This window comes from Coffea arabica, chromosome 10e, assembly GCF_036785885.1.
Source record: "Coffea arabica cultivar ET-39 chromosome 10e, Coffea Arabica ET-39 HiFi, whole genome shotgun sequence".
NCBI lineage: Eukaryota > Viridiplantae > Streptophyta > Magnoliopsida > Gentianales > Rubiaceae > Coffea > Coffea arabica.
This window is the reverse complement of record NC_092328.1, coordinates 11,608,299-11,623,511: the sequence shown is the minus strand read 5'-3', so window position 1 is coordinate 11,623,511 and position 15,213 is coordinate 11,608,299. Positions and strand designations below refer to the sequence as shown.

Genomic DNA, 15,213 nt, shown 5'->3' with positions numbered 1-15,213 from the left:
CTAATGAGGTTAAAAAATGAAAAGAGTAGGTATACTGCCAAATATGGTGCTCAGGGTGGTAACTGGAGGATTCATGCATCCCTAATTGCTAATACAACTATTTTCATGATTAAAACGTATACACCTAAGCATGTATGTGTCATGAATAGGAAGAACTCAAATGCAACTCTTGATTGGATTGTAAAGAAACTAATTTCTGTGATGAGAGACCACCCAGAGATGACAAACAAGGAAGTTATTGTTAAAATGATGAAGCATGGAGTGTAGCCAAGTAAAATGCAAATCTACAAGGCAATAAAGAAAGCCTTTGAAGAGATAGAAGGATCACAGTATGAGGCACATGGAAAATTGCCAAAATATGCTAAGCTTTTGATGATTAATAACCCAAGTAGCATCATGAAAATTTGCTATGACAGGCCCAACCTTCTTATGGAGTCTAAATTTTTGAGATTGTTCAAAAGTTTTGAGGCACAAAGGATAGATTCCTTGCAGGTTGCAGCTTATTTATTCACTTTGATGAATGCCATTTTAAAGGTGCATTTGGGGGTATTCTGTTGACTGCTGTTGCTCTTGATGGAAACAATGTTGTTGATAGGTTGCATTTTAGTGGGTATTTTGGGCATTATTGCACAACTAATTGATTAAATATTTTCATTATTTGGGTGGATTCTACTGATATTTTGTTTTGACGCTAATTGCAGGGATGGACGCTGAAAAGTACTTAAAATCAAAACTTAGAAGATTTGTCGCTGTGGGGTCCGATTTAGAAGCTGAAGAAACTTAATTGTAATAGATAGTATTTTATTTTATTTCGAGGGAGTCGGGTGGCAATTTGGAGCAAGTAACAATTTTCGGCTATTGGGGATATTATTTATCTCTCGCGCGGTTTAGGTTAGGGGAGTTGTTCTTTCCTTTGTTTTGTTTTTCTTGGCTCTGGAAGGAGGGGAGAGCCGAAGCTCTGTAGAGAGAAATAAAGCCCCCATTGTTGACATTTTCTAGGATTGTTTTTCATATTCTGTTGACTTGAGCAGTTGCTATTTTCTAATCTATCAATTGAATTGGGTTGACCGAAATTGGAAGACAAAAGAAGCAATTGAAAACAAAACCTCTCGTATGTCTCTTTGGTGATAAAAAGAAAGAAAGCAAAGTGCAGCCGCCATTGTGGACTTGGTGGGTTCTCTCTTTACTCGATTTTGACCAAAAAATTGGGAGACTATCCGACGTATGCTTTAGAGGAAAATTGGCAGCAATAAAAAAGCTTCCTTGCGTTTTCCTCTGGGGCTGACCGAAGCGAAGGAAAAGTGATCTGCAAACCTCCCCAAACTCCGCGCGCCGCTTGCCCTTCCTTAATGGCGGGCTAATTCTCCAATTCTAGTCAAGGGGGCAACTGACGAATTGGTTCACCGATTACTGTGAGATCTAAGCCGTTGTTAATTATTTTCTCCGTTTATTGGTATTTATATACTCCCTGCTCTTAATTGTTATAGTTCTTATGTATGATTGATTAGTGCGCAATAATTAATTATTCATAGAGACTATTTTGCTAAATAGGGGTAATTGAATCCGTAATTGTTCGTTACCTCTATCCCAGTAGCAACTGGTATAATTGGGTTTATGTCAGGGGAATATATGATCTACCTTAAATAAACCCTCGTAGCGTGTTTATTGGTTAGGATTGGGCCTTTCTAATTATTAATGCAATCTGGAAATTAAATCCTACGGTCGTACTTAGGGTTGTTTTTGGGTTAGAGAAATAGCTAACGGTCGTACCTTAGTTATCGATAAATTACGGAAGGGTTGGTCGTTTGGCGCGTGCGAGACAACTATAACCAATCTATTAGTAGATGTTGGAATTACATTTGAATCAATGATCAGTTGCATGAACCATTTCTGAAGTGTACCCTTGGCTAGAGTTTCTCTTAATTATTTCTTTTAATTAATTATTTCTTTGCATTTAATTTGTTTAGTTGGCATTTGATACCAAAACCCCCCATTAATCTTGGTTTGAAAGGAAGCAAAAATATCTTGCTAGTCCCTGAGGAGACGACCCTGCTTACCACTGTCTACTAGTTAGGGAATTCAGTTAAATAATTAATTCAGGTATATAGGATTAAGCAAACTCTTCGGGAACAGGGTGAATCAAGTAACCCATTGCACACCTAGAGTCCCTGCTCCAGTACTCGAATTGATTACTGACTGTTCCAGGTGGTAGTTAGGATTTATTTATTATTATTGCACAGGTTCAGCACCTGTCAATTTTTTGCGCCGTTGCCGGGGACTGGCGTTTGAATTATTTGCTTCTTTTTGAATTCAGTTTTATTTTGTTTTATTTTATTTTTCCTTTTTCTTGGTATTTTTGCTAGTTTATGCCCCGTTCTTCTCGCACAGGTGACTTGGTATACGATCCTGAGGTCGAGAAGGCAGCGCGTAGGCGAAGGCAAGAGACCAAGAGACAAAAAGAAGGGCATTTATTTTCTGCAAACGAGCCAGTAGAAAACGAATTTAGCATGGCCAACACCCAGACATTAAGGGAGCTGGCTACCCCAGACCTGACTCATCAGCCCTTGTGCATCACGTTCCCAACTCTGGTTGAAAATACTTCTTTCGAGCTGAAATCGGGGTTGATTCAGCTCCTGCCTTCGTTCCATGGTCTTTCTGGTGAAGAACCCCACAAACATGTCAAGGAATTCGAAGTAGTTTGCTCTAGCATGAAACCTCCTGGGGTCACTGAGGAGCAAATAAGACTGAGAGTCTTCCCCTTCTCTCTCAAGGATGCAGCGAAGGATTGGCTATACTATCTACCTGCAGGTAGTATCACCACGTGGGCACAATTGAAGAAGAAATTCCTGGAGAAATTTTTCCCCGCATCCCGGGCTGCAAGTTTGAGGAAGGAGATTTGCTGCATCAAGCAGTACTCCGGGGAGTCATTGTACGATTTTTGGGAAAGGTTCAACAAGTTGTGCGCTAGATGCCCACAACATCAGATTAGTGAACAACTGTTGATCCAGTACTTCTATGAGGGACTCCAGTCAACTGACAGGAGTATTATTGACGCTGCAAGTGGAGGAGCCCTGGCGAACAAGACGCCGAGGGAAGCGTGGGACCTTATTGAAGCCATGGCAGAAAACTCTCAGCAGTTCGGCTTTCGTGAGAGCAATCCTACCCGTAGAGTCAATGAGGCAGAGACGCCATCCATCCAGCAGCAACTGTCAGAGTTGACATCTGCTGTCAGGCAATTGGCCATGAGAGACACACCGCGAGCAAAGGTGTGTGGAATCTGTACTAGCATGGACCACTGCACGGATTCGTGCCCCATTCTGCAAGAGGACGGGGCGGAACAGGTAAATATGGCCGGAGGCGTGCCCGCGCCCCGCAGGCAGTATGACCCGTATTCCAACACATACAACCCCGGTTGGAGAGACCATCCCAATCTCAGTTATGGGAACAGGCAACAGGGTTCATTCCCGAATCGTCCACCAGGATTCCACCAGCCTTGGCAACCAAAAATCTCAACCCTCATCCTCCAATTCAGGAAGCTCCTTAGAGGACCCAGTCAAGAACCTGGCCACGACTACTACCAACCTGGCCACGACTACTACACAGCTTCAACAGGAGATCAGATCCTTGGCCGCGAATACCGCGCAGCTCCAGCAGGACACCAAAGCTGACAAGAAGGACCAAGATGTTCGAATAAGTCAACTGGCAACTGCCATCAACCGCTTGGAGTCTCATGTTTATGGGAAACTGCCATCGCAACCCGAGGTAAATCCCAGGAATGTAAGTGCCATGACGCTGAGGAGTGGCAAGGAACTGGAAGGGCCTACAGTGAAAAATTCAAAAAGCAAAAGTGAGGAGGAGATAGAAAAGGAAATTGAAGAGGAAGGACGTATCCGAGAAGATCCTAAGGTAACATTCACTTCTCCACCCACTACTACATCTGACTTACCTCCTTTCCCTTCCAGGTTGGCGAAGACAAGAAAAGTAGAAAAGGAAAAGGAACTTTTGGATGTATTCAGGAAAGTAGAGATTAACATCCCCCTACTGGATGCAATCAAGCAGATACCAAAATATGCCAAATTTTTGAAGGACTTGTGCACCCACAAGAGGAAGCTGAGGGGAGATGAACGAGTGGCGGTGGGAGAAAACGTGTCAGCCATGCTCCAAAGGAAACTCCCACCAAAATGTGGAGACCCAGGTATGTTCACCATTCCCTGCAAGATAGGAGGTGCCTCGATTAGGAAGGCAATGTTGGATTTAGGGGCGTCAATCAATGTAATGCCTAAAATAATTTATACGTCCCTTAATCTTGGTCCATTAAAAGGCACAGGCATTATAATCCAACTTGCAGACCGCACCAATGCTTACCCAGAAGGGTTAGTTGAAGATGTTTTGGTGCAGGTCAATGAGTTAGTTTTTCCTGCAGATTTCTATGTCCTAGACATGGGGGATGAAAGGGCACTAAATCCGTCTCCTATTTTGTTAGGTAGGCCATTTTTAAGCACTGTTAGGACGAAAATAGATGTAAATGAGTGTACTTTGTCGATGGAGTTCGATGGGAAAATTATAAATTTTAATATTTTTGATGCGATGAAGTACCCAGATGAGTCTAACTCTGTTTATGCTTTAAGTGTTGTTGAGCCCCTTGTGCAGGAAATATTTGAATTGGAGGGGGTTGATGCACTAGCAGTGGCATTAGCCAAACATCTTGAGTTGGGAGCAACTCCTGATGTGGGACTGAGCGATGAGTTATATTATGCAGTTGGAGCACTGCATTCGCTCCCACCAATCTCCCCGAGGTATGAGCTTACGTCTGTCTTCGTACCAGAAACTCAGACGAAATTGTTGCCTTCAATTGTGCAGGCACCTGAGTTGGAGCTCAAGCCTCTTCCGAAGCACCTGAAGTATGCATTTCTCGGAGATAATGAGACGTTACCAGTCATCATATCTGCACACTTATCACCAAGGCAAGAAGACAACCTGATTCGCCTTCTTCGAGATCATAAGGAGGCGATTGGGTGGAGTGTAGCAGATATCAAAGGAATTAGCCCCTCCTTATGCATGCATCGGATCCGGCTTGAGGATAATGCAAAGCCAGTTAGACAAGGGCAACGGAGATTGAACCCACTAATGATGGAAGTGGTCAAGAAGGAGATACTTAAACTCCTAGAGGTGGGGATCATCTTCGCCATCTCAGATAGTCCTTGGGTGAGCCCCGTGCAAGTAGTCCCGAAAAAGGCGGGACTAACTGTTGAGGAGAACCAAGAGGGTGAGATGGTCCCGGTGAGAAAACCTACAAGATGGCGCCAGTGCATTGATTACCGGCGTCTGAATGCTGTGACAAAGAAGGACCACTTCCCTCTACCTTTTATTGATCAGATGATAGAAAGGTTAGCTGGCCGTGTCTATTACTGTTTTCTTGATGGTTTCTCTGGTTATTTTCAGATAGCGATAGCACCAGAGGATCAGGAGAAAACTACCTTCACCTGCCCCTTCGGTACATTTGCATATCGGAGGATGCCTTTCGGCCTCTGCAATGCCCCAGCAACTTTTCAGAGGTGTATGGTGAGTATATTCTCCGAATACGTAGAAAAGATTATTGAGGTGTTTATGGATGATTTTAGTGTGTATGGAGATAGTTTTGATGAATGCCTTGATAATTTAGCTCTAATTTTGAAAAGATGCATTGAGACAAATTTGGTTCTGAATTGGGAAAAATGTCATTTCATGGTAGATCATGGTATTGTTTTAGGGCATGTAGTGTCGGCCAGAGGTATAGAGGTAGACAAGGCAAAAGTCGATATTATTTCTGCTTTACCTTACCCCGCAAGTGTGCGGGAGGTGCGCTCCTTTTTGGGTCATGCAGGGTTCTACAGGAGATTCATCAAAGATTTCTCCAAAATTGGAGCGCCCCTGTTCAAACTGTTGCAAAAAGATGTGGCATTTGACTTCACCAAAGAGTGCAAGGTGGCATTTGACAGGTTGAGGGAGTCATTGACATCACCACCTGTTATCCAACCTCCAGATTGGAGCCTCCCATTTGAGATAATGTGTGACGCGAGTGACTATGCAGTGGGAGCAGTGCTGGGGCAACGGATTGGCAGGGCGGCTCATGCAATCTATTATGCATCAAAGGCGTTGAATGGAGCCCAACTCAACTATTCTACAACAGAGAAAGAATTACTTGCTGTGATTTTTGCACTAGAAAAATTTAGACCATACTTGTTAGGTGCAAAAGTAATAGTTTTTTCTGATCATGCAGCCTTGAGATATTTGATAACAAAGAAGGATGCTAAACCAAGGCTTATCAGATGGATACTGCTCCTTCAAGAGTTCAATTTGGAGATTAAAGATAAGAGTGGGGCAGAAAACTTAGTCGCTGATCATTTAAGCCGCTTGCTTGCTCATAAGGAAGAGCCACCATTGAGGGAGGCATTTCCAGAGGAGCAACTACTTGCCATTAACTCGTCTACACCCTGGTATGCTGATATAGTAAATTTCTTGGTGACTAATCAATTGCCTGCAGGGTGGCCAAAGGCTAAGAGAGACAAGTTGAAGAGTGATGCTAAGTATTACATTTGGGACGACCCGTATCTTTGGAGACAATGTTCGGATCAAGTGCTCAGGAGGTGTGTAAGTGCAGGTGAATTTCACTCCATTTTAAATTTCTGTCATTCGTTTGCATGTGGAGGGCACTTTGGGCCCAAACGAACAGCTCGCAAGGTGTTGGAGAGTGGTTTTTACTGGTCTACCCTGTTTAAAGACGCTTATTTATTCTGTAAATCCTGTGATAGGTGTCAAAGGGTGGGGAATATTTTTCGTAGGGACCAAATGCTTCAAACCCCCATGTTCTTTGTTGAAATTTTTGATGTTTGGGGGATAGATTTTATGGGTCCTTTTCCCTCATCTTTTGGTTTCTTATACATTTTACTTGCTGTAGACTATGTCTCTAAATGGGTGGAAGCCAAAGCCACCCGTACTAATGATTCTAGAGTGGTTGCAGAGTTCTTAAAGTCTAATATCTTTGTCCGTTTTGGAATGCCAAGAGCTGTGGTTAGTAATAGAGGGACACATTTCTGCAACAAGACTATCACTGCCTTGTTTCGAAAATACGGTGTCCTCCATAAGGTATCCACACCGTATCACCCCGCAGGCAAACGGTCAGGCCGAAGTGTCAAACAGGGAAATCAAGTCGATCTTGGAGAAGATGGTGCGTCCGGACAGGAAGGATTGGAGTTTAAAACTAGAAGACGCACTATGGGCTTATCGAACCGCGTATAATACGCCGATTGGGATGTCTCCTTATAGACTTGTCTTCGGTAAGGCTTGCCATCTTCCCGTGGAGTTCGAACACAAGGCGTTTTGGGCAGTGAAGCAGTGTAACATGGGACTAGAGGAAGCAGGGGTCCAAAGGAAATTGCAGCTACAAGAGTTAGAGGAGATAAGAAATGAAGCGTATGAGAATGCCACGATCTATAAAGAAAAGAGTAAAATCTTTCATGATCAGCAGGTTTCTAGGAAAACTTTTGTAGTGGGGCAAAAGGTCCTCTTGTATCACTCAAGGCTTAAACTTTTTCCCGGTAAGTTGCGTTCTCGTTGGATTGGTCCATTTGTCGTTTCTAATGTGTTCCATTATGGTGCAGTGGAGATCCAAAGTTTAAAAACGGAGAAAAAGTTCGTGGTGAATGGCCATCGTCTCAAACCTTATTATGAGGGGTTCTCTGTTGAAGAAGTGGAAGTTAAACACCTCCAAGATCCACCTTATCATGCTTGAGGGTTCTGGCCATGTCTAGCCAAAGACGTTAAAGAAAGGCGCTACTTGGGAGGCAACCCAAGACTATTTATTTCAGTTTTCATGCATTTTTGAAGTTTTAGTTAAGTATTAGTGTCAATTGATGGTTTGATGTTTGGTGGCAGGAGATCAGTGGTTAGGCGTGCCCACGCCTGGTGGTCACGCCTGAGGAAAAGAAATTTCCGCTCAGATTCTGCGAACTCCATAGCAGTTAGGCGTGCCCACGCCAAATGGTCACGCCTGACGGAAAAAATTTTTTCGTTCAGGATCTGCGGACTCTATGGCAGTTAGGCGTGCCCACGCCAGGTGGTCACGCCGGAGGAAAAGAAACTTTTGTTCAAGATCTGCGGACTCTATAGCAGTTAGGCGTGCCCACGCCTAAGCCAGAGGTTTTAAAAAAAAAAAAGAGGGAGAGAGAAAGGGGTGGCGAAAAGACGAAATTGCCCTTATTGAAAAAGAAGGAAAAAATCGTAGCCCTACTTCTTCTTTTCTTCCTTTTTCTTTCTTTCTTCTTTCTTCTTCCTTTTCTTTCTTTTTCACTCTTCTTCTTCCTTCTTTTCTCCTTGTCCGCCGCACCTCCACTGCCGCACGCCGCCATTGTCCGCCGCCACTCCTCACTCCACCCCATCGCCCAAGCGCGCTCCGCGCGAGCTCCAGCCTCCATCGCGCGCGGCCTCTCGGTCTGCACAGCCCACGCCGCGCGCCGCTGCCGCCCAGCGCACCTCCCTCCGTGCGACGCAGCCCTGCGCGCCGCCCCCAGCGCAGCCCAGCAACCAGCAGCCGCGCCGCACGCCACATCGCGCGCCCATCAACAGCCTGCCGCGCGCCAATCCAGCCCCTCTCCAGGCGCAGGCTTTGCGAAACCCTCGCGCACTTCTTCTTTGCGAAACCCAGCTGAGCCAGCCTCCTGCAGCCCGCGCGCGCGCCCCAACTGAGCCAGCAGCACAGGATCTCCCCTACTCTCTACTTCACCCACTGCCAGCCAAAAATAAACTCCGGTGATTTCTTTTTCAAATTCCTGTCACTTAGCTGAGGCCAGATTCTTAATTTTTGTAGCAGAGGACAGATTTTAATTTGTTAGCTGAGGCCAGATTTCTTTTAATTTGTTAGCTGAGGCCAGATTGTTAAATTCTTGCCGTTTGGGTGCTGTGATATGTTTGTAGCTGAATGTTGGAGAAAGTTTTTACTCTGGTGCTTGGTTAATTAGTTTTAGGGGGAATTTTGCTGAGTTTAATTAATTAGGTAATTTTTGGGGTTATTTGGTAGCATTTGGGGAAATCTTCGTGGTTTCCATGTTTAATTGGTTTTTGGGTGAAGATCTTATTATTTAGCAACTTAATTGATTTTTGGGTTGTTTAGTTTCTATTTGTGCAATTGTTGGTGTTTGGAGCTGTGTTTGGGGACCCCTTGCTTTGTTGACTAGTTACCGCTCCAGTTTACCCAACTTCACCTTAACTTTTGCCCTGCCCTTTGATCTCAAATGACACAAACAAAAACCAAAGGCAAGAACAAGCCTTCCACTTCCACCCCTCAGCCTACGGTCCCCTTAGGGGGACCTGCCCCATCGACTGGGCCTGGAGGGCCCCGTACTCGCCTTGGGCGGAATAGGGAGGTTCATATCTCCTCTCCGGTCCATTTTGGCGGTCATTTGACCTTCACCCGGGCTGCCGACAAGGAGCGGTATGCCTCGGCTTGCACAAGGAAGATAATTCCTTGTAAATACATCCATGGCCCTACACTTGATATGTTGAACCTTAGGAATGAGGTCACGCAGCACTTGACTGACGTAGGCTGGACCCGCTATGCTTCTATCATTTTACCTGCTTTCACTGAACTGACGTGGGAATTCTATGCTACTTTTGAGTTGAATATTCCTGATGAATTTTCCGTCACCACTCCTGAGGTAGTGAGGTTTCGATTAATGGGTAGAGAGTTCACCCAATCTATAACTGAGTTTAATTTGGCTCTTGGGTTTATTGATATTCCCTACTCCCAGAGTGAGGAGTATATGCACAGTGTGTGCGAGTACTCGGAGCCGTTTTTCTCTCATTACCTTGATTATTGGAGTGGTTTGTCAGTTGACCGACAATGCTATAACCCCAGTCAGTCTAAGGCTTCTTATCTTAAGAGCGCCGCCTACCGCTATTTACATAGATTCATGGCCTATAGTTTCTCAGCTAGGAAGGATAGCTCGGGTACTCTGACTAAGCCCGAGTTCTTTTTCGTTTGGTGCATGGTCACTCGAACTAAGGTCAATTTGGGCGGCTGGTTTGCCCTCCAACTCCGAACTGTGCTAAGTAAGAAAAATAAACCATTAATCTTAGGCTCATTTATCACTCAGTTGGCTGTAAATCTTGGGGTTTTGGACTTAAATAACCATAATTTGCATCGTGCTTGTACTATGGAACCCCTCGATTTGGTTTGTTTGGAGAAAATGGGTCTTGTGCGACAGGTTAATGGCGTTTTCCAGTTTGCTCCCCCGGGGCCAATCTCTGTTCCTCCGAAGCGCAGCGCTTCCAAATCCACTGCCCCGGAGGCTGGTGGTCCTTCCACGGATACACCTGGACCATCCTCTTCGGCACCCCCACCATCTTCCTCCGTCGATAGCCAGCTTGCAGCTCTTCGGTTCCAGATGCAGCACATGGACACTCGTATGGATCGGATGGAGGGCCAAATGGCCGGCATGGCCCAGAATTTAGCACAATACCTCCACCACGTGGGTTTTCGCCCATCGTGCCCTCCACGACCTTAGTTCACCTCTGCCCCCCGCCGTATTAAGGGAAGTGTTGTTGTCTTTATCGCTTTGCTTTCCTCTTTATCCGCTTCCATTGAGGACAATGAAAGGGTTAGGTGTGGGGAAGGGTTAATTATGCATTAGTGGTGCTTTGAGCTGTTTTATTTGCATTTTCCTTGCCTTAGTAGTTTTTTTTTTCCCTTTAAACTGTGATGAATACAATTGAGATGTGAGTATAAGCAGTAAGTTCATGCCGTGGGGTGTTCTATTTTCCTTAATATTGAATTGATTGCTGAATATGCTGGATTTGACATCAATTTGACCACTTGTGCGATTTTTGGGCCTAATTTTTCGTTTGTTTGAGTGGTTAGTGCACATGGTTTGTCATTCTAGAACTTGTTCGGTTATGCGTGTCAAGACCACATCTAAATGAGTTTAATGCATTGAAATGATAGGGCACCTAGGAATAAGCCATTTTTGGACTTTCTTAAAACCAACCCTTGGATTATTTACTATCATTAGGGAGCCAAGTTGAGCCTTAACCCCTATTCGTTCCTTGAGACCCCAGCTCTTAGCCGTGAAACCTCTTTTTAGACTTTCTTTTTGAACCTCGTGTGAAAAAGTGCTTTGATTTCATTGTACAGACTTTTGGAGTATTATTCGAAGGGCATTACACCCATTTATGTCTCAAAAAAAAATCCAAAAAAAAAGAGAGAGAAAGAGAAAAGAAAAAAAAGAGGGATGTGAAAAGAAGACAAAGTGCAGGAAACCAGCAAGTAAAGTTGACTTTTAGGGTGCTGGTTGGGAGTATTGGAAAAAAAAAAGCAAAAGAAAAAAGGGGTAAGAAGAAAACAAACAAAAAAAAAAAGGGAAAGAAAACGAGAGGGGAAGTAGATGAATGAAAAAGGAGAAAAGGCGAAGGGTGTGGCAAGTGCTGATTCACTTCACTTGTGTGATGGTTGAGATGCCTTTAAATTTCAAATGTGCAAGAATCTATGTAATGAACTTCTGGGCACTTTCTTTATACTTTTGTACCCTTTTGACTCCTTTTAATCCTACATTCTCACCCTAACCCCATTACATCCTTGCAAAGTCCCTTGATTGCTGCATTTAAATTCATGAGTAAGTGGTGGAGATATGATATATGAGAAAGCTTATGGTAGTGTCATTCTATTGTGTTGATTTGAGAGCCATCTTATATACATTTCATATACACTTTGGAGTGAATGAGTGCACCTTGAACTGTGAGCATTGTTGATTTGGTATATTCTGATTTCGATGAGGTTATCGAGGAATTTGGGATGCCGCTTTTGGTATGAACTGCTGTGATTAGCTTCGTATCTTGATTGTACTTCTGAGTTAATTATGCTTGAGGGCAAGCATAGTTTAGGTGTGGGGGAGATTGATAGGTTGCATTTTAGTGGGTATTTTGGGCATTATTGTACAACTAATAGATTAAATATTTTCATTATTTGGGTGGATTCTACTGATATTTTGTTTTGACGCTAATTGCAGGGATGGACGCTGAAAAGTACTTAAAATCAAAACTTAGAAGATTTGTCGCTGTGGGGTCCGATTTAGAAGCTGAAGAAACTTAATTGTAATAGATAGTATTTTATTTTATTTCGAGGGAGTCGGGTGGCAATTTGGAGCAAGTAACAATTTTCGGCTATTGGGGATATTATTTATCTCTCGCGCGGTTTAGGTTAGGGGGGTTGTTCTTTCCTTTGTTTTGTTTTTCTTGGCTCTGGAAGGAGGGGAGAGCCGAAGCTCTGTAGAGAGAAATAAAGCCCCCATTGTTGACATTTTCTAGGATTGCTTTTCATATTCTGTTGACTTGAGCAGTTGCTATTTTCTAATCTATCAATTGAATTGGGTTGACCGAAATTGGAAGACAAAAGAAGCAATTGAAAACAAAACCTCTCGTATGTCTCTTTGGTGATAAAAAGAAAGAAAGCAAAGTGCAGCCGCCATTGTGGACTTGGTGGGTTCTCTCTTTACTCGATTTTGACCAAAAAATTGGGAGACTATCCGACGTATGCTTTAGAGGAAAATTGGCAGCAATAAAAAAGCTTCCTTGCGTTTTCCTCTGGGGCTGACCGAAGCGAAGGAAAAGTGATCTGCAAACCTCCCCAAACTCCGCGCGCCGCTTGCCCTTCCTTAATGGCGGGCTAATTCTCCAATTCTAGTCAAGGGGGCAACTGACGAATTGGTTCACCGATTACTGTGAGATCTAAGCCGTTGTTAATTATTTTCTCCGTTTATTGGTATTTATATACTCCCTGCTCTTAATTGTTATAGTTCTTATGTATGATTGATTAGTGCGCAATAATTAATTATTCATAGAGACTATTTTGCTAAATAGGGGTAATTGAATCCGTAATTGTTCGTTACCTCTATCCCAGTAGCAACTGGTATAATTGGGTTTATGTCAGGGGAATATATGATTCAGGGGAATATATGATCTAGCTTAAATAAACCCTCGTAGCGTGTTTATTGGTTAGGATTGAGCCTTTCTAATTATTAATGCAATCTGGAAATTAAATCCTACGGTCGTACCTAGGGTTGTTTTTGGGTTAGAGAAATAGCTAACGGTCGTACCTTAGCTATCGATAAATTACGAAAGGGTTGGTCGTTTAGCGCGTGCGAGACAACTATAACCAATCTATTAGTAGATGTTGGAATTATATTTGAATCAATGATCAGTTGCATGAACCATTTCTGAAGTGTACCCTTGGCTAGAGTTTCTCTTAATTATTTCTTTTAATTAATTATTTCTTTGCATTTAATTTGTTTAGTTGGCATTTGATACCAAAACCCCCCATTAATCTTGGTTTGAAAGGAAGCAAAAATATCTTGCTAGTCCCTGAGGAGACGACCCTGCTTACCACTGTCTACTAGTTAGGGAATTCAGTTAAATAATTAATTCAGGTATATAGGATTAAGCAAACTCTTCGGGAACAGGGTGAATCAAGTAACCCATTGCACACCTAGAGTCCCTGCTCCAGTACTCGAATTGATTACTGACTGTTCCAGGTGGTAGTTAGGATTTATTTATTATTATTGCACAGGTTCGGCACCTGTTAGTTGTTGTTGAGTATGAAAACAAGGACACATGGAGCTGGTTCTTTTATTATTTTCAGTAGTTATTTGGCCCATTTCCTACTAACATTCCACTCACCTTCATGAGTGATAGGCAGGAGATATGTTACTTGTTTCAATCTTTCATCTAATTAGTCTTCATAATGTTTCATACAGTTTAATGCTTGTTTATTATTTATGACTATTTATGCAAATATTTGTACAAGGTCTTAATCTTGCTTATAAGGAACAAATGCCACAAGATAATGCAAGCTATTATGATTGACACATCTATAGCAAATTCAAAATGAAATTTCTAGGATTGCTTCTAAAGAGATATTTTTGGCAAGTAGCAAAAAGCTATGATCATACAGACTACAACGAGGCTATAAAGATTGTGACAGCCCCACCTTCGCCTAAGGCGAACCAAAGGGTTCGGCGGACCGCCTGCCCAACTCTCGCCAGGACTCGATCACTCTATTCAGATAAAATAAGACAAAACCTTGAGAAAAAGTAAAACAAAACCAATTTTCAAACTTGAAACGCCTACTTACATTCATTTCTATCTCAAAAGTAACACAATTCCAAATGTACAAAGCTTTAGGTTCCCAATACTTCCAACCCTAACCAAGCACTAGAGTGAGTACAATTGCAAAAAATAACTTCAAAAGGACTAGGCTATACTATTCTATACAAGTCTCTCGCCCTTGCTCGCATCCCCTGTAAGAAAAACAAAACTAACGGAATGAGTTAAAAGCCCAGTGAGATTCCAGACACATAAACAAACAATGAGTTCAATGCATTAACCATAGATAGCAAGTAATTCCTGAAACATGACAATATAAAGCAATAATAACATTCATTAAAAGGATATGTACTCACATGGAGCCATTCACTCATTTATTCATTCTCCTTTCACGTTCTTATTCCTCCATTCGTTTGAAAATGCATTTTGATAAGTAAAACCCTTCATTTACATTGACATTCGTTCATTCATTTCATTTCACCCCCTCCAGACTACAAGGTAATACTCGAGTATACCAAACGTTCACCTAGGGTCACCAAATTGCCCGACCGAATCCACTTCTGGCTCGAGTCGACTGGCAACGAAGGGTAAGGGCCCAGTTCAGCCAAACGGCTTACATTCATCCGCAACTAGCATTTAATTATTTAATCATTGAAAATTTCACATTCATTTAGGTCGAGTACGATAAAGTACACACTCGCCTAGAAAACTCATTTTAAGCAATCATTGAAAACATTTAACATGTTATCATTCGTTAATAACAAGTCATATAATCAAGAACAAGCCACATAGTCAATGAAAATATAACAAACAAGGAACACTCACCTATTTACGCAAAATAACGTCCAAAATATCCTTCCAGATTACACTCTCAATCACCAAGGAACCCTAATATAATCAAAAGAACACATTATGCTTCAACCACCAAAGATTTAAATGATTCAAAGAAAATTCGAATACGTACTAGTACAAAGTATAAATATGGTTTTGGTAGTGAAAAGAGTACATTTAAACCAAAGTATATAAATAAAATATTTGTAAAACTTATGCTCACTCGTAAAACTTTAAAATCTCCATTTGGGT

At 42.5% G+C, this 15,213-nt stretch overlaps 1 protein-coding gene across 1 annotated transcript; it reads left to right on the top strand.

The window, feature by feature from the left end:
* The first annotated feature begins 3,736 nt into the window (after nucleotides 1–3,736).
* On the top strand, nucleotides 3,737–7,771 carry LOC140015095 (uncharacterized). Its single transcript, XM_072066978.1, has 5 exons — nucleotides 3,737–3,762; nucleotides 3,963–5,827; nucleotides 5,864–6,640; nucleotides 6,938–7,050; nucleotides 7,151–7,771. Exons 1-5 carry the CDS (start codon nucleotides 3,737–3,739, stop codon nucleotides 7,769–7,771), a joined length of 3,402 nt encoding a protein of 1,133 aa, XP_071923079.1.
* Nucleotides 7,772–15,213: the final 7,442 nt, after the last annotated feature.

Coding starts and splice junctions, on each gene's coding strand:
- LOC140015095 (XM_072066978.1), top strand. CDS start 3,737: ATGGGAAACTGCCATCGCAACCCGAG. Junction 5,828..5,863: donor TGCTTTACCTTACCCCGCAA/GTGTGCGGGAGG, acceptor TGGGTCATGCAG/GGTTCTACAGGAGATTCATC. Junction 7,051..7,150: donor TTGGAATGCCAAGAGCTGTG/GTTAGTAATAGA, acceptor ATCACCCCGCAG/GCAAACGGTCAGGCCGAAGT.